Raw genomic sequence first — 18,819 nt, forward strand, 5'->3', positions numbered from 1 at the left:
ACAATTAGAGAACAAAAAAGGATCAAATAGGATTAATAAGTAAGTAAAATATAGTTAAGATGTGAAACATCTAAAAACTTCAAAATTTCAATTGTTTATTTCTCAAAAAGCAGGACATTAGCAAACATTTCTTTAGAACCTCAGGGTTGTGAAGATATTCATCTTGTTTCATACAATAATGAACAGTTGAAGAGTCCAAACATCACAGAAAATGTTCTTGTAAAACTTACAAATGTAAAACACAGATTTAAATAAAAATCTTTGTTGTATCACCTACTTTCCTCCAGTTTATTTTAGATGGTATAATTATTTTTATAATTGAGTATAATGACATTTAAAAAGCACCAAAAACGTGGAGATGAAATTTAATTTTCTTCTGAGAGGATATCATAAAATGAAATTGGGAAAAGACAAAGTTCAGGAACTAGGTTGAATCTTGGAAAATACAAAAACCACATGAAAAACTTGTAAAACATTTATCTCTATAGATGTGGAGGAATAAGTTAGTGAACTGGATAGAATAGTGGCCAGGTGGAAGAAAGCAGAAGGTTGTTACAAATGGAGTTCAGTTAAACTGGATCAATGTAACAAGTGGGGAACCTCAGGGCTCAGTTTCGGACTTTTTCTGTTTTTTAAAATTTACATCAATGATATAGATGAAGAAATAGTCAATAAATTACTTAAATTTGTGGATGTTATTAAGATCTTAGGTGCTGCTGGCTGTAAAAAGGATGGTGTTAATTTACAAAAAATTTAGATCATTTGGTGAGTTGGGCAAATCAATGGCAGATGGGTTTTAATTATAATAAGTGTAAAACAATGCATATTGGTTACTATAATTTTAATATAATACGGACGGGGATAACTTCATCAATGTCTTGAATGAAAGGAACCTTAGTGTAATGATTAATCAGTCTCTTCAGCTAACATACAAGCTGTGTGCTGATGCTAGTGGTAGAGCAAATAGTATTTTAGATTGTATCTACAGAAATATTGAATACGAACTTGGAGGCTATAATTTCATTGCATAGATCACTGGTTAGGCCAAATTTAGAGTATTGTGTTCTGTTTTGGATCTTTTCCTTCTGAAAGACATTGAATTGTCTGAAAGGGTTCAGGGGAGGGTTACAAGAACAGTGCCTGGGATAGAGTAATTATCATATCAGGAGAGATGAAGATCTATTAAATTATTTTTTATTGGGAAATATAATAGTTATAGGGGATCTGATTGAAGTGTTTAAAATTGTAAAGGTAACTGATAGTGTTCATGTGTCATATTTTATCATATATAACAGTGAGAACAGTAGAGCTATGGGAAACAAATATCAATTTTACCTGGGCATCATCAGCTGAGACAGTTTCATTTTTCTAACAGAATTGGTTGTACTCAGATGTTGTAGAAGCAGTAAATTTAACTGATTTTAAGAAAAACCTGATAGGAATATGAATGATAAAAGACTAACTAAGTTTTTAAACTTTATTGACAGATTTAGTTTATTTTGGAGGATGGAACAGTCAAGATAGACTAATGAGTTACATGTCATCTGAAAACATTATGTTAAGTCTACAACTAACTCAAACTATACTTTGTGCACTTTTGTCAGCAAAAAGAAGCCCAGAACATTCTATACACAATGAAATATTATGATACAATAACACTCAATTATAATAATGACAAAAGCTTAAAAGGTTCTAGTAACATGATGTAATAATACAACAATTTGTTCTTCACAATAACTGATATATGTAAGATTTTCTTCATAAACAGTTATGTTATAAAACTTGAAATAAAATATTGCTTCCGTAAATAACTAAATTTAACACTTGTGCTATACTCAGATTTAAAAAGTATTCTATACCTTACAGGAAACAATCAAGAGATTCAAACACAGTATTTTATTCTTGTGATAAAAATATGGAGTCTATATTTTGATGTTTTATGGTAAAAGAGAAATAGGAATTAGAGGTATTTGATTGTGACATCAGAAACTGTTCAACAGAAGATTGTATTTTGAATATTGAAAATTTAAGCAGTCTCACAACATTGCCTTGTTCTGTACTAACTACAAAAGTACTGATTTAAGAACATTTGGAAGCTCATATTCGAAAGATAATGGAAGTCGTCACAATGCAGCTGGTGTAATTTATTTATTTACTTTTTAAATTTCAAATACTTCATGAATAACTAACGCTGTTTTAATATATGAAGATTTATTTCTTACTGCTTTGCACAGCTCATGTTCATTCAATGAATAGTTATACTGGATATGTTAGTACACAGATTTCCCTGAGAATGACTAAGAACAGTTCTGATTACTGAAAAACGCATTTGTCATTGTTGAACCGCTTCCTGGTGAGACAGCAGAATTTCTACAAACTTACAGTACGAAAATCAGGTGTTTCATTCCCCTTGATGGACATAGTAGATAGCCTGATATGGCTTTACTGTATAAATACACACATGTATTGTTTAAAAATTAAAAACATGTGCATTTAACTTTAAATAAAAACATGATAAAGAAATGTTGTGCATTTTAATTATTCAATTCTAAATACAAAATACTGTGTCTAAAGTATGACAAAACAAATACTTAACAACAAATATTAAGCCACATTATATTTGCTTAGGGTTAGAAACAATTTTAATAAAAACAAATAATGTCAAAAACAAGTTATATTTATAATATTACCATTCTCCTGTCAAGATTGAGTATTTAACATCTGTTGTTTATTGTGTTAGTGCTAATCAGAAAAACTGAAGTAGACATATTCATGAAAACAAGTTTCTCTAAATTAGTAAAACTACAGTTCCTCTTCAATACACAATAATATATAAATTCAGTTTTTCCGGTGAACACCAACTATGTTCGACTTGAAAATAAGAATTGAGAGACAGCTTGAACACATGATGAATAAAACTTAACTGTAAATATATAATGTGTCCACACAGTTATTTTCTAAAAAAGTGGACCCGTCATCAGCGAATGTTCAATATTAATTCGGGTGAACATAATTTTCTCTACTGATAACTGTTTTTTAACCAAACATGCTCGCCCTTTCAGCTATGAGGGCATTATAATGTTATCATCAATCTCACTATTCGTTGGTTAAAGAGTAGCCCAAGAGTTGGTGGTGGGTGGTGATGACAAGCTGCTTTCCCTCTGGTTTTACACTGCAAAGTTAGGGATGGCTAGCGCGGATAGCCCTTGTGTAGCTTTACGCAAAATTCAAAAATAAACAAACTGTATTTTTTCTTCAATTTCATTAATATGGAAAAGTTAACTTCAACATAATTATATTTTTCATCTCTAAATTCCCTGTAACCGTTAAACAGTGGAAATGTTGTAAGTTGCATCAACAACTGATGATGGCTGCCATTTAAGGGTTTAAAGTTTCCCAAAGCAAACAAAATCTGTCAATACATCCCTACAATTTTGTTATCAATAAATTATTACATCAAAACAGTGTTTTTTAGTAGAATGTGCTTTGATGGTGTATCAGCACCTTTTCATGTATGTACAACAAAAATAAATAAGATAGTATCAAAAATTTATTTTTTCTGATCAGATCGAATGGTTTTATTTATCGTACATACAACACTCGTATCATTAAACTAACTGTGAATGAGACTGAATATTGATTGGGATGGTAATGGCGTGGTATGAAGTAACAAATAGTAGAGATACTTTGTGAACCTGATGATCACTGAAGAAGATCAAAACTTTGTTCGCTCCTCTATATAAAATTTTTCTCAACCCAAACCAGCCATTTTTACACATGTAAATTCTTGAATATTGTTACCAAAAACAAGAATGAAAAACATAATTATCGTACTTCCCGGCGCCATAGACCCTATTTTTGAAAATTATTTTGGGAAAAAAATATTTATTTATATTATATAATATTGAATATATTTATTTACTTGTTATTTAATGCTAATTAAGTAAATTATACATTTCATTCTGGGTCATATAAAGAAGCTTGGATTACTGTCTGGTATTGAAACGCTTGCTCCTAGACTTAAATCTAAACTAAAGGAAGCGTTTTGATACTAGACGGTAAACCAAGCCCCTCTATATAACCCAAAATTACATGTATAAGTTACTTAGTGTTAAATAACAAATAAATAAATAAGAACAGATTACCCTACATATAGTGCTGTAATTCCTGCATTCTTTTTAACTCCTCAGGTTTAAAATAACGTTATTACTGGTAATAACACAGATATTCTAGTGGTAATATAAGGTACACACTTTCAAAAAGAGATGTATAATAAGCATATAGCTCACAAAAAAGGAAAAGTGGACAAGAGGATTTATGTACCATTAAACAATCCATGAAACATCTTGGTAAGATTGATGGAAGTGTTCCAACCTTGTTCTTATGTTTATCTTTTTTTATCAAAATTTGGCTGATCAAAATAGTGCGGTGTCTTTGATACCGGGAAATATGGTACATGTAAAAATATGCATCCTAGAAAGTTATGATATTCTTGTTGCTTTATGTTTCTACATCTATTCTTCCGATTGTAAGCAGTTACTTTGTGACAAAATATTTATTTTTCTTGTTCCTGGGCAGAAAGTGTTATTTTCCAATTGTTTATGCCTAAAGTAAATGGAAAATACCTATTTTTCTCTTCAAACTTTGCTTTTGTGACCTGGAAGCGTAGAATGAAAACATGATGGGACTGATACGTGAAAGTGATTCACCTTACAGTCGCAAATCTGAAAAACTACTCACTTCTAAACATTTTAGTATAACTTTCGTATAAATACATGTAAATTTTGAAACATATGTTGTTTTATTCAGACCTTATGTAAATGAAAATGTGCCAAATTTGCCCATTTTTACATAGAAAATAGGTTCATTTCTAAACTTCGTTAATCAGGTCACAAAAACAAAATTTGAAGGGAATAATGGCCATTTTCTGTACTGTTACAACATAAGCAATTAAGAAATAACACATACTATGCAGGAACAAAATTTGTGTTATATAGTGTAATTCATTTGTCTATTTAATGTGATGTGTAGCAACATTTATCAATCAATACAATGCCTTTTTATCATGAAATATGTCTTTTGAACAAGCAAAAAGTGTAGAAAACAAAGGTACTATACAACCTTTTACAAAATAAGTGATAACACAATTTGCTGTTGGCTAAACACATAAACTATGTATGTATTACAATAGATTTTTAAAACATTATGTTAGGCATATCTACCCAAGTAGATCCATATAATTACTCTCGTGCATGACAGTTCAATCAAACCTTTTATACAGTTCTCTAAATGTGAATTATTATGTAAATGTAAAAACAAAATATTCTTATCTATATAAAACACATTGAAATATTTTCTGTATATGTTCTAAATATAAAGGCTGTATAACTTACTGAAATGGGAAATACATCTTCATCACATTGATCTATTTCTGCTTTGTACATATTATCCTGAGAGGGATCAGCTTCCACCAAACCTGCTATTGAAACAGCTAGCTGGTGTAAATTCTTCCGGACCACAGTATGGTAGTAGATGTCGCTCATGACACCCAAGACATTCTCACCAAACACAGAAAACACATATTGAACTTCTGGTTGAAGCTGTAAGTTATGGTGAAACATATACACATGTGTGAGTGTCTGTACCTTTCTTGCAACAAAAAAGAATTCATCACATTATAAGAACACATTCATCTTTCTAACTACCGTAAATGACTGTTATAATCAGTTACTCATCTTACAATGTTTACACAATTAATACTCCACAGAAAATTGTTATACATAATATTTACAATATGAAGAGATTCCCACTTTCAGGTAGTAAATTTTACAACTTATAATTGTGAATTTCTATCATTTTATTTTATTTGTAAATTAATTAAATAGACAATGGTATGACGAACTTATGGGTGTAAAATAAAGCACGTGAATGAATAGCCAATCAGAAAACCTTGAGGTGACACCAATGAATTGATAACAAGATTCTATAAACCTCTTGGAAACAAGATAAATAGTGATGTCTAGAGGATTTGGAAAGACAGGAATTTGGGGTAATAAAGAAAAGTCATGGAAAGAAGTGGAAGAAAACAAGGTGTATGACCAGGAAGTGGTTTTGCTAAATCTGAAAGTTGAATCTAGTTTTATATAGAAAGAAAAACTGCTTGTTTAGCATTTTAAGTTTGTGTTTTGAGTACTTTAGTCAAATAACATTTATGTTGTCTCATATCATATTTAATTGACAAGATGTCTGTTCGACACTAGTGTCCTGTAGTAACAGATTTGTAAGTGACAGTTTGAGCACATATATTATTCAATGGTGACAACACGAGGAACATTAAATACCACAATCACTTAAGATAGAGAAATGGTTTCCCCAGAGAATTCTCAGCCCTCTGTCATACATTCTTTTTGTGAAATTAGTATCTACATATGCATCACAGTATGTGTAGGATGTAATCACATGGAGCACGTCTAGTGACCCATTAGCAGAGATGCCAACCATTACGATTTGAGAGTAATCATTACGATTTTGGTGTGCACATTACGACTATACGCTCATATAGACAAATATTACGACTTATTGCAACTCCCAAATTATTATATATTATATAGGCCTATACAATAAAGTGATAAACTGTTCCCCAGGGCTTGAAAGGGGTGAAAAGAAAATTTCTAGTGAGATGCAAATAAATTTTGATAATAAATAAAAGACATTGTCCAAATGGCTATTTGCGATAATCATGTTTGTGTTTGTTTCTGACAAATCTAAAAGGACTAAAACTGTGAAAGGGATCTGTCTACAAATATTTAGCTCAGTCATTTGAAATAGTTGGCATCTCTGCAGTAGTTGTGGCATCAATATTGTATAAAATTTTTAAGCCATATCATTTTATACTCTGTAGCACTGAACTCCAAAACAAAAATTTTATAGAAACGTTAATATAAAACAAAAATTAAACCAACAATAATTGTGTTTCAGATAAGCATTGGGGTTAACTTTGTTAACTTGCTTTGTAAGGGTAATATGCCCATTATTTTAAGTTTAATTGAAGGAAAACTTAAGGTATTTCAACCTAATACCACATTGATAATATTCAAAAATCTGTATTGCATGTTAGTAGTTAATGAGAATGTTGTGTAGTACTCACCAAATGGCTACCTCAGGCAACAGGAGAGGGGAAATGAATAGGTAGTGGTGGTGTTGTCTTAGACACAGAGATGATGAAGTTATAGTTACACGTAGTGCCACCAGAGGGCACACTACTAGGATGCCATGAGAATGTCATCATACAGTTTAGGGATGGGCAACTTATTTTTCATAGTGGCCACAACTGTGGCTAATGAAAACAACGTTAGCTGCACTATTAAAAACATTGAAAGATGTCAGTTGAATCAAAATAATTGCCTTTCAACTAACCTTCAACGTGAAAATTGACGGAGGTATTCATCACAAACTTCGTGAAATTTGGCTTAATATCTCAGCTCTGCCTCTAAATTTATGTCACTTTGCGAGATCTGTATCTAGACTTGAGAAAATCTATCGTAGAAAATGTTGACTCACACACCCATGTGGATCCAAACATGGAAAGTAATTTTGAAATTGCTATCTTTAAATTTGGAAGACTCTCATTTATCGGAATAAATTCTCTGACAGAACATTTTTGTTTACCTTTTATATGTTCTACTCTTTGCAGGGTAAACATTTCGTCTTTAAATCCACACTTATCCAAAGACAAAAAAAGATGTAATTTCCTTACTGAAATGTCCTAAGTCAAATTCAAATGGATCATGCATAGATTCAAGCATTAATTTCAAATTTTTAAATTTGGTAAAACGTGATTCAAATTTTATAGATAGATTTTTCATCCAGATCACATAGAGGTCATCTTTAGCATCAGAGAAATCATAGTCCTTATTATTTTATAGAAAACTATTCAACTCTACTTGTGAGAAAGGAGGACTGGGTTTAGTGTAGGTGTTTAATACTTTCATTCCCAGTGTATGAGCTACATATATGTACGATTAAAACAAAATTTCTTGTGAGAAATATAACTTTATAAGAATAACAATGATGACTTACATCATTGAGAATTAGTGCTGTATTATTGTAAACTTCAAGTTTTGTAAAAAAGAGGATCTAAAATTACTAATACAGGTGCTGTGTCACGTTGAACTATGATATAATATACAGTCTGGCATGAACTGATAGATTTGAGACTGAAGTGAGTGAATAGAAGATTCGAACCAGGGTAAGAACTGGTTACTATTTACCTCAAAGTAAATAGATGTCTGTATCATGTTAGGATAAACTTGTATATTTTAATCTATTTTATACTTACTTATTAGGTTCTACCATTTAACAAAAGTTTAAAAGTGTAATTTAATAAAACAGTTTTGTGTTAAAACCTCAGAAACAAAAATTTAACAAGTTTACATCAACTGAACCTCCAGAATAGGTTTAACCCTGTACTAGTCTTCTGTAAAACGTTTCATAGTCTCTCTCCTGGGGTCTGAATTATTATATAAACATATTCAAATAATAATAAGCAATTATGCTGGAAATAACACACACTAACACTCAAATTATTTTCTTTTATTAATCAATAAATGACCACTGAATATCACAGCTTGTTTCTTTCTTCACCACTTGAACTATGTGTAACAATACAATACAAACTAGCTGAATACTGAAACTACTGAAAACAAAAAATCACCGTGCTTCTATCATCAGCACCGATGTTTACAAAACACTTTAGATCCACGAAGACAAAGGAAAACTTAACCAAGGTTAAAGTATTATCAAACAGAAGAAAATCAAGGAATAGAAGAACAGATTCAAAGAAACAGTGAAGAGAAGTTCTGAAGTTACTATTAAATTATGAGAGAAATATGGATATCACAAGACCTTGAAACTAACTGATCAAAGAAAAGCCATACGAAAGGTAAGGATCCAACTCTGTTTAGATAATAGTCTAAAGGACAAATACAAAGCATATTATAAAGTAAAAATAGTAAAAATGTCAAGCAAAACTTGTTGTAAAGAAAACTGATTGAAACAGAAGAAAAAGGAAGGTGGGAGAAACATAACTGTCCAAGATAAAGACGTGAATATAATTAAATTGGAAGAAGAAACTATACAACAACTGGTTGAATATTTTAAAGACTCGCATATTTTGTTTGTAACTAACCACAATGCTACACAAAGGTCTGACTGTGCTCTGACTACCATGGGTATGAAAACCATACGTTTTAGCAGTTCAAGGACATATCACTGTACCACTAAGGGGGCTAAAGACTTATTGAATTAGCAAAACGTTGTTAAGGAAAAGTGTTGTTGCCAATAATAAGGACAATGGTGTAAGTATACACACTGATAAAATATCAGGTGATAAAACAGTGAAAGCTATTCAAAAACTGAAGAACAACAAGCACCCAATATCAATAAGGAGGTGAAGAAAGAATTTGTGATAACAAGAAACCCACTTAAAGTAAAAATATATTCTCAGGACGGCTGGTATGGGAATGAAAACTTTCATCAAAATAAAGGTTTAATCCCCACACCAGCCGTCTTGAGAATACATGGTGGAAAGGTATTATCAAAGCTTTTTTAATGCAGTATGGAGGAAAAACTTGTCATAAGACCAGAATATAGATTGTATTGTCCATGAAGGAAGATGTAAATAATTGTTATGATTAAAGAGAAATTACATGGTTACTAAATAAAGTTCTCACTTCTGTCCTACTAGTACAAATAAAAACTATTACTCATCAGAAACTATGATAAAAGCAGTTTGAATTCAGAGCTGGTAGAACTATGAAAGATTATATTTTCATACTTTATGCAATTATTGAGAATTCTATTGAATTTCAGAAACACGTTTACATAAATTTGATTGATTTTGAAAAGTCAATAAACAGTACAACCCCAAAAGAGATGTGGATAATTGTTAGGAAATACCAAATAAAAAATGTAATGAAGGTAATCTTCCAGGAAACAAAATATATGGTGAAACTCTCAGATGGACTAACAGGCAGTTTTAAGTCAACCGTGGTGTACGAAGAATGAGTATCATCATTCTTTTTTATTATGCTATCTGACCATGTAATGAAGCAGATAGAAACTAAAGAATGTAGAATAAAGCTGAGGAATAATACATTATTGGATCTGGACTTTTCTGAAAAATGTTGCTATTATAGATAAAACTGAAGAAGGACTGCAAGAATCCATAAAGAAGTTAAAAGAGAAGGTTGTTCTTTAAAATAATGTATATTTTATCCTTAAATGTTCAATTACTGTGTCCCATGTATAGAAGTATTCACAGTGTAACACCTACAATTATTCTCAAAAGGCTCTGAAAGGATTTAAATAAGATTGTCTTACCATTTCCACAGGAATGTCCACAACGTTTCTCTTGTAGTACAGTATGTCATGAAAGACTGATAAATTCACTAAAATATGAAACCAAACATTTGATTATAAACATATAAAAGTGTTTCTCTTCAAAAGCAAGATTTTATGTACCTTAAGTTTGAAGACATACTTATTGACTCTTACTTATTAGCAAAAGTCTAAACTGTTAAAGACAAGTACTTACAACAGTTACTTCCTCTATACGTAGGCCTAATCCTTTTTGCAAAATAGTAATTAAAGAACTGAAACAGTTTGTTTTTATTCATAAACTGCATTAAAAATATGACAGTTTATTATCATATCGATTTAATATGAATCATGTGCAATTCAATGACAAACAAAGACAAATAAAAGTTTACCAAAAAGTATGCTTTAATAGAGTTAGTATTTCAATCATTTTAAAATAGCTATTTATTCCTTTTGAAGTATAGACTTATTCAGCACATTAAATCATATGAAAAATAAAAATAAGCATATGAAGATTTAAAATGACAATATCTGAAAGTCCATGATAAGTTTATGAGCCATTTCTTTCTACCTTAAAAGAACAATGGTAATTAAAACACATACCTGCTGGACTGGACGTTACAGACCAAGAATATTTCAGTCCAAATGCTCCTCCACCTATAATCGGTGAAACTCGTAACTGAAACACTCCTGTACAAACTTGTTGAGGTCCTTGTAAGAATAATGTTGGTTTTATCTGAAAATTTAAATCATACTTCTCTATCTGAAACTGTGGCTTACAGAGATTACTGTTTTACTGCTTTTTAATTGTAAAACATTTAAGGATTTTTTACTTCATAATTTCTTTTATTTCGATTGTTTCTGTATTCCCAGAAACACAGTGGTAGGTCTATGGACTTGCAACACTGGAAACTGGGTTTTGATACCCGTGGTGGGCAAAGCACAGATAGCCTATTGTAAAGCTTTGTGCTTAATTACAAACAACACTGTTTCTGTAACCACTTTTTTCCACACGATATGTAAAATTAGGTAAATAATTCACATTTTAACTGATGTAACTACGAGTTAACAAATTGGGTTTCAAACTACACACAGTTACTACAGCACAGAGAGATCTGTTCTTAATATCAAACAAATAGATCCTAATGCTACTCTTTACCTACTTAAACTTTGTATGCCACTATTCACTCAATTTACACGAGTAAGCTCATAATAAGTGACTATCATAAAATTACTTCATAGTAGATTAAGTCACAGTGAAAATCCATCAGCATGAAATATAAATTACCTTTCTTTGAGGAAGCTTTATGTTAACTATTCCTTCTATTTCATCACCAATATGGTTCGGAGGACAGAAAGTTCGAATTCCATTGTGACGGGCAAAAATCAGTGTCATATTTAGACTTAGCTTTACAGTAGATTGGAGATAAAAAGTAAGAATATTGAAAGAGTTCCAACAAGAAGAGTCTGAAGTGGAAATAATTAAACATATAATTAAATTGGACGAAAAACAGTTTAATACATTAAAGAAGCAAATATAAAGTGAAGTCTGCAGTAAATCTTATTTAGACACCACATATATCTACTTTAAATTGCCATAGACAATAGTAATATATTGTACATGACAAATAATTTGTACTTTTTGTATATTCTATACCTATATATCATTTTTAACAGATCAAAATGACTCACAGCAGTATTCATTTAATAAGTCTCAGTTTAAACATAACATAAGATTATTGTTCATCTCAATAACAGATTAATCATTCAATCTCAAACAGTAGCTTAATTCTGCACTGTTCAAACTAAGGTCAAAGGTCAGATAAATATGCTTAGCCTCTTACTATTAACTCAAGAGACAAAGAAAAATCACAAATTAACAATGCTGCTAAAATATAAACGAGATGGTCAGATTTATATTTATCAAAATGTACTTGAAAATTCATACATACCAACAGTGTTAACAAAGCTGTTTTCACAGAGGAAGGTATAAAAACTTTGAAAAAAATCAAAAAAGTTTAGAAAATGGATTAGTGGTGATGTTTTTTATAAAAGTAAATATTCAAATTGAGAACGTTTTTCACCAGCAGCTGTAGTAACTGTAAACATGACATTCTTTTGACACAGATAACAAAAACAGAAGTCCTCAGGCATGTTTAGGATTAACCAAACTTAAAAAGGAACCCCCTTATATTGTATAATGATCAAGACTAGAAGTCAAATAGTCAAGACCAGTTTAAATGCATGCAGGTAAGGCATGACCCAGTCATGGAAGATGTGGCAAGTATTGCATAGAACACAGGCTATGTTATCTACTGGTGTTCAACTTCCAACGCATGTGGCGTGAAATGAAATAAACTGTGTAACAACACCAATCTCACAAGCACTATGTTCTTGCACTTTCCATAAGCTATCAGCTGGCACATAAACCAAATACATAACAAAGCCAAACATTTATCATGATGTAGTCCTAGTAGTCTCTTCCAATGAAAATAAAGCTGGAACATTTATACATAGATAAAGCATTATAATAGTTACAGCTCTTTTAGAGTACGAATGTCATGATATTTTACATCGTTATAACCAAATTTTATTTAAATAAATTTGCCAATTAAATAATCATGGGACCAAAACGCAAGTTAAGATTCAGTTGATTACGTAACTATTGTTTAATTTCTTAATTGGAAAGGATTGTTTGGTTCAGAATTAAGCACAAAAATACACAATGGGATATCTATGCTCTGCCCACCATGGATATTGAAAAACCAGTTTTTAGAGGTGTGAGTCCACCTGCTGTGCCACTAGTGGGCAATTAGAAAGTTACTTTAAAACATTATAAGCCCTTTCTATCTCTATATACTTTAAAATATATTTATTTAATCACTTGAATGTGGCTGATGCACAAGTTTATAACTACTACAAGTAGGACCTTCTTCTCTACATACATCTTATGATATTTTCTTTGATGTGTAGAGGAAAACTCCTAGATAATGGAATTAGAAGGTCCTAATCTTGTTATCAGAACATTTAAAACATCCATTTAACCTATTTATAGCTTACATAGAAGCCAGATAACTTATAGCAGTTTTGACACGTTATTCAAGTGACTAATACATCATTTGTGTTCTGAAATGTATACTTGAAAGCTGCAATAAATTTTATTTGGGTTGTAAAAATTTGAGGCTTAGCACAATTACACATGCAAGGTAAAGAGTTTATGCAAGTCACAAACTCTGTTATTCTTGTTTAAAAGAAATGATGAATGGACTTTGGATACACGATGTTGCTTTCAATAAAAGGGTAAGCTACTTTAAAAATTCCAATAATAAAATCATAAAAAGAAAAGTAAAGAGATGAGAAAAGCTTAACAGTTCAAATAAATATAAGTATAGAAAATAAAAGATGAAATATAATGTTCTATTGAAAATATTCTGTTATTTATTAAAGGAATTCTAGAGGTTATACAGATGAAATGTCAAAACTTTAAAATCAAGGTGTTTTTATTCTTTTACATAAAAATTACTCTTCACTCAAGCAAAGTAAATTCTTCATAAATACAAAAGAAAAAATCAGTAAAATGTTTTATTTTAAGGTAAAACAAGCTTGTAATGTTTAATAATTACTTGTCAAATTTCATTAATACACTGCTGGTCAAAATCTTAAAGCCAATGAACACAAAGAAAAAATATACATTTTGTGTTGTTAAATTCAACCACTTACTTGAGTAGAGCTTCCAAAGATGAAAATAAGAAAAGGGAAAATAAAAAACATTTTTAGCATTTCATTGGGAAAATGTGACAGTATTTCTTGTAACATTCTCAAACCCAAGTGGATCTGATCAAGGAAACAAACAAAATACTGACAGTTGTTTTGGTTTAAATTCTCCTTCCCATGAGGAAATAGAGATACCTGGGGGTGCTCAGAAAGATACTTTATCTTCGCCCCACTCTTGATTTGAGAATTTGATTGAGCGACTTGGAGAAAAAAAATCAATACATGAAGTAAGACGAAATCATCCTGATGGTAATGACATTAGAGTCATGATCATGAACAGGTGAAAAAAATGAAAAACCAAAAACTGACACCGAGCACCCGCTATGCATGAATATCACAAACTCAATGACCGATATATGACTTACAATCCTCCAGGGCAGCTGGGATCTATAAATCCAATGTCACAATTTTGATGTGGGGAAACAGGAGAACCCCGAGAAAACCCACTTTCACTGGCTGGTGCCAATAATCCAGCTAGTGCCTGTTTAGTCGACTTGAGGAAGGAGGAAAGTCTGGATGATAGCTCAGATGGAAGTAAGGGACTATTTCCCTAAGACATCTTGCATCTTTGATCAGCGAGAAAGAGTTAAAGGGGGTGGAGAGATTAAGCATATGGACCCTCTTCTTTATACAATACCGTATCACTATGTGCAGCATTTGAATCGGTTTATGATTGGGGTCTAACACTCATACATGAAAATACATTCAAAGGATTATATCATTGATTAAACAGTAAGCCATAGAGCATTGTTATATATTTGGATAAAACTGCATATAATGGAATCTGAAAGAAATCCAAAGTTACATCTAGTAATATTTTTAAATACACAAAATTCTCATTCCACAAAAGTGATTTGGCTAGAGCTCCTTGTAACTAGTACAAATTATCGTTTGTCACTGAAGACTCTTGAAACATTACATGACACAAAATAGATAAACAGTGTTGAGGAAAACTTTCATCAAAACTTCACACCTAAGCCTTTTTAATTGCACCTTTTTGCTCTATAATGCCACAGTCACAATCCAAGCAGGGGATTGTTTAAACAAATTTCAAAAGATAGTCACGAATTGACAAATGCTATAATATTAAAATAAATTGTCACATCAGATCTAGTCTGTCTGTCCTCAGATGAAATAAATGTCTGGCGACACTTGGGATCTGTAAAACTCAGATTAGATAAAAATGGAGATATAGGACAATCAGTTAATCAGTAAAGGCTTATCAGAACTTATTGAAATAACATGGTGGGCAGTCTGTTGTCAATATTATCTTGAAAGGCTTTTTCTACACCAAACACAGATGTCTCTCATCACCAAATCTTTTGTTATTATTGTCAGAATATAAAATAATTTCTTTTGCTAAACCTCAGATATAATATACTTGTCATTAGAAAGCACTCAGTCCTAAAATAACATCATAATCTTCTGTGATGACAAGAAATTCACCAGAAGTAAAAATTTATCTCTTTATTAACCTGAAGATGACCTGAGAATGTTGAAACATTGTTCTCTGTTTAATTAGTTAAAAGTGTTAATACCCACACCAGACATCCTGAGATAAACTATGTCATAATCTGTTTTAATAAAATAGATAAATCTGAGATTTGATAAGGTTGCAAAATTGATAAATAATGGAAAATTAGAAATGCTGTTTTCATAATCAAACCAAATGTGGGATTGAATAACTTATAACTGTGACAAAGTGGAATAAACTATTTTGTAATAATTATTATGTATACTGTTTCTTTCTTTTGTATTTTGCACAAAGCTATTCAAAGACTATGTGCACTAACTGTTCCTAATTTAGTACGAATAGGCCAGACTAAAGTCAACTACTCAACACCACTCAAAATCTTCAGCTATTCTTTTACTAATAAACAGTAGGATTGATTGTCGCATAATAATACCTCTACAGCTGGAATGAAGTGCACATTTGGTGAAGGGAGTCAAAACTACAACTCGCAAATTGCTGGTTTGGTGCTCATTGCTGCTAAGCTATTATATGTATGTATCGTTTATAACACTAATATAATTGGCTGCAGAAATGTTTTATTTCTAATATCACATTCATTCAAAAATATTCAACAAATATAGGTTTTATTACACGTCATTTAAATGCAACTTCTCAGTTTTTTGATAATCCACAAGTTTTATGAGGTAAAAGTTAAAATAAACTTGTATCTTAAGTGTGTAAATATTTAAATCTTTTCCTAAAATTCTATCATAGGTTTACTAAAAACTAACTATCGTAAGAGAAGATTATATTTAATGAAGTTCTTTTGTTTTAAAATTAGTGGAGTAAACGAAAAGCCTGCATAATATGTCATGTTAAATTTGCATCAACACAATTTGAATTTAAAATACACACTTGAAAATCCTAGTTGTTCCAAACTTTCTGAAGTGAAGATCGCTGAACATTGTTTTGTAACAACTATGCCAATTGTAAAGCGGATTTGGATTTCTTGTAGACCATCGGAAATTATAGCTTCTAATACACTTGGTGCTGGTGCATTGACTCGGAAAATTTGAACTGTATTTTCCCACATTCCTCTGTAAAATAAATGAATAAATAAAAATAATAACATATGTAACACAAATAACGGTTATAACTGTAATGAACCACGCTTAATGAATGAGAATTAAAGTGAAAGAGATACAGTTTTACAGCCTTACTGTACTTACGACTTCCAGATTTGCTGAACTTACATGAATGGTAAGGCTTAAGAACCACCACGGAAAAAAATATGATAACAATTTCTAACATTTCAATTACTGATGATTAGTTAAATTTTTCTTTAAATGTGATAATAAACCAATATTTTTTGTCACTTGGGTAGTTCATGATACTATCGTAATATGATAATAAACCAATACTTTTTTTCGTACTTGGGTAGTTAGTGACAGTCCTGTTATCGGATTTTGTCAAATGTTAGATTTTAATAAATAGATACATAGGTAATGAAGTAGCATTAGTTCTTTATCACAATAAAACTAACATAAACCACCTTAGCTTTTTCATTTCACTAGTTACTGCTGTTAAGTAAGAATTTATGTTTTAAAAAATAAAATAAATTCAAATCATGCACATAATTAAAACAAAGTACTGAGGTTAAACATTTCAGGTTAACTAAGTGTTAAGAGTGAGAATAAGTGGCTAATACAGTAAAACACTATATGGAACAATCAACACCTCAAATATTTGTATAGTTTTCAGCTTAATCCATTTCTTTTGAACCAGTACATGTTTTTAATGTATTCATAATACAGATATGCTACTAATCACGTGTTAGACATGGTCAATTTACTTGACGTATAGAAAATCACTTCAGTAAACATTGTATATACAAAAACGACTTCTTAATAGCTTTAAAAAATAGTATGAATCTAACTTGTTTAAGTAGCAACTGGACAGATTTATGTTATATGGAATGATCATAAACCTTACACACACAACAGTTTTATACACACATTATTCATGTAAAATGTGACAACCCAAACATTTATCTTAACATCATTAACTGATATTAGATTCTCTACCTTATTTAAATAATTAATTTTCTTGTGTATGTTAGAACTAGAGAAACACCAAAACATAATAAAATGGTACACCTGATCAAACTATTTATAGTTTAATACTAATTAACCTTAGCTTACACATAAGTAAGAAATAAACATTTTACACTATAATATCAAGATGTGGCTCATCATCTTTGGTCCATGACTCATCTAATAAAAGCAATTTATAATCCTGGCACTGAAATATTTGTGGGAAGTGACAACGAACAGTTGAATGTTCAGTCAGTGCTGAATTTTCTGAAGAAATGAAGAAACTAAGTGAACGTGAAACATGAGCACACTTAAAGGATGTTGACGATATGTTCTTGACTTCTGCAGTTAACTGGAAATAAAAACTTGTAAATCACCTTTTGTGAAGAACTAAGTATAATTTCCCATTATAACATACAATAATAAAAACATTTCAATTCATCTACATCATCTCAAAACAAATATTTTAATGTTAAATAATCAATTTTCACTTTATTTTAAAGAATACTCAAATTAAGTTGTGGTTGTATCAAATACAGTATTCTGAGTAAAATTTTTTATATTTTATGAAATATGCAAAAATGGTTTTAAAATATACAACTGGAATTGCATATAACTGTCTTCATTTAAACTGTATACAAGAAAAAAAAACATCAGGTTAAAATTTCATATATCTGTTGAATAAGCTCTTAGTATTGAGTTCTTCTGACCAGCTGGACCTACCTCATAAAACCTTGGTTGAAAATTTAGAAAATAATTCATAAAATATAAACTATTATGGTTTATAAAACTGACAAAGTTCAGACTAACTGTTTGTGTGGCTTCACATGATAAAATGATTGATAATATTTTTTACAAATCTAATTATTTATAAATAATGTCCGAAATTAGCCAGCCCAAGAAACTGGTGTTATGTCATTCTTTACTCTAACTTGTACCAAAAAACTTTAAGAGAACTTGAACAAACCAGACAGCAATCAAAGTTTTGTAAAAAATATCCTTTAAGTATGTCAGTACTTTAACTTTATACTTACATTTTTTAAAATAATAAAACTTGAATTTCACCAAACAATAAAATGAGACCTAACTTTTCTTAGAGGTTTGTTTTTTGGAATTCAGGTT

At 30.7% G+C, this 18,819-nt stretch overlaps 1 protein-coding gene across 18 annotated transcripts in view; it reads right to left on the reverse strand.

The window, feature by feature from the left end:
• The window catches only part of LOC143245365 (uncharacterized), a 161,196-nt gene that overhangs the window by 113,293 nt on the left and 29,084 nt on the right, over window positions 1-18,819 (reverse strand). For all 18 annotated transcript variants that reach the window (XR_013025604.1, XR_013025607.1, XR_013025605.1 and 15 more), the window contains 6 exons: window positions 17,832-18,049; window positions 16,520-16,701; window positions 11,666-11,844; window positions 10,981-11,113; window positions 10,381-10,448; window positions 5,394-5,600 (listed from right to left, as the gene is read on the reverse strand). Coding sequence is in view for 13 of the 18 variants with exons in the window: in XM_076491617.1 (XP_076347732.1) it covers window positions 5,394-5,600; window positions 10,381-10,448; window positions 10,981-11,113; window positions 11,666-11,844; window positions 16,520-16,701; window positions 17,832-18,049 (987 nt within the window). In the remaining 5 variants the exon portion in view is untranslated. The remainder of the gene's footprint in view (window positions 1-5,393; window positions 5,601-10,380; window positions 10,449-10,980; window positions 11,114-11,665; window positions 11,845-16,519; window positions 16,702-17,831; window positions 18,050-18,819) is intronic.

Source organism: Tachypleus tridentatus, chromosome 2, assembly GCF_004210375.1.
Source record: "Tachypleus tridentatus isolate NWPU-2018 chromosome 2, ASM421037v1, whole genome shotgun sequence".
NCBI classification, from domain to species: domain Eukaryota; kingdom Metazoa; phylum Arthropoda; class Merostomata; order Xiphosura; family Limulidae; genus Tachypleus; species Tachypleus tridentatus.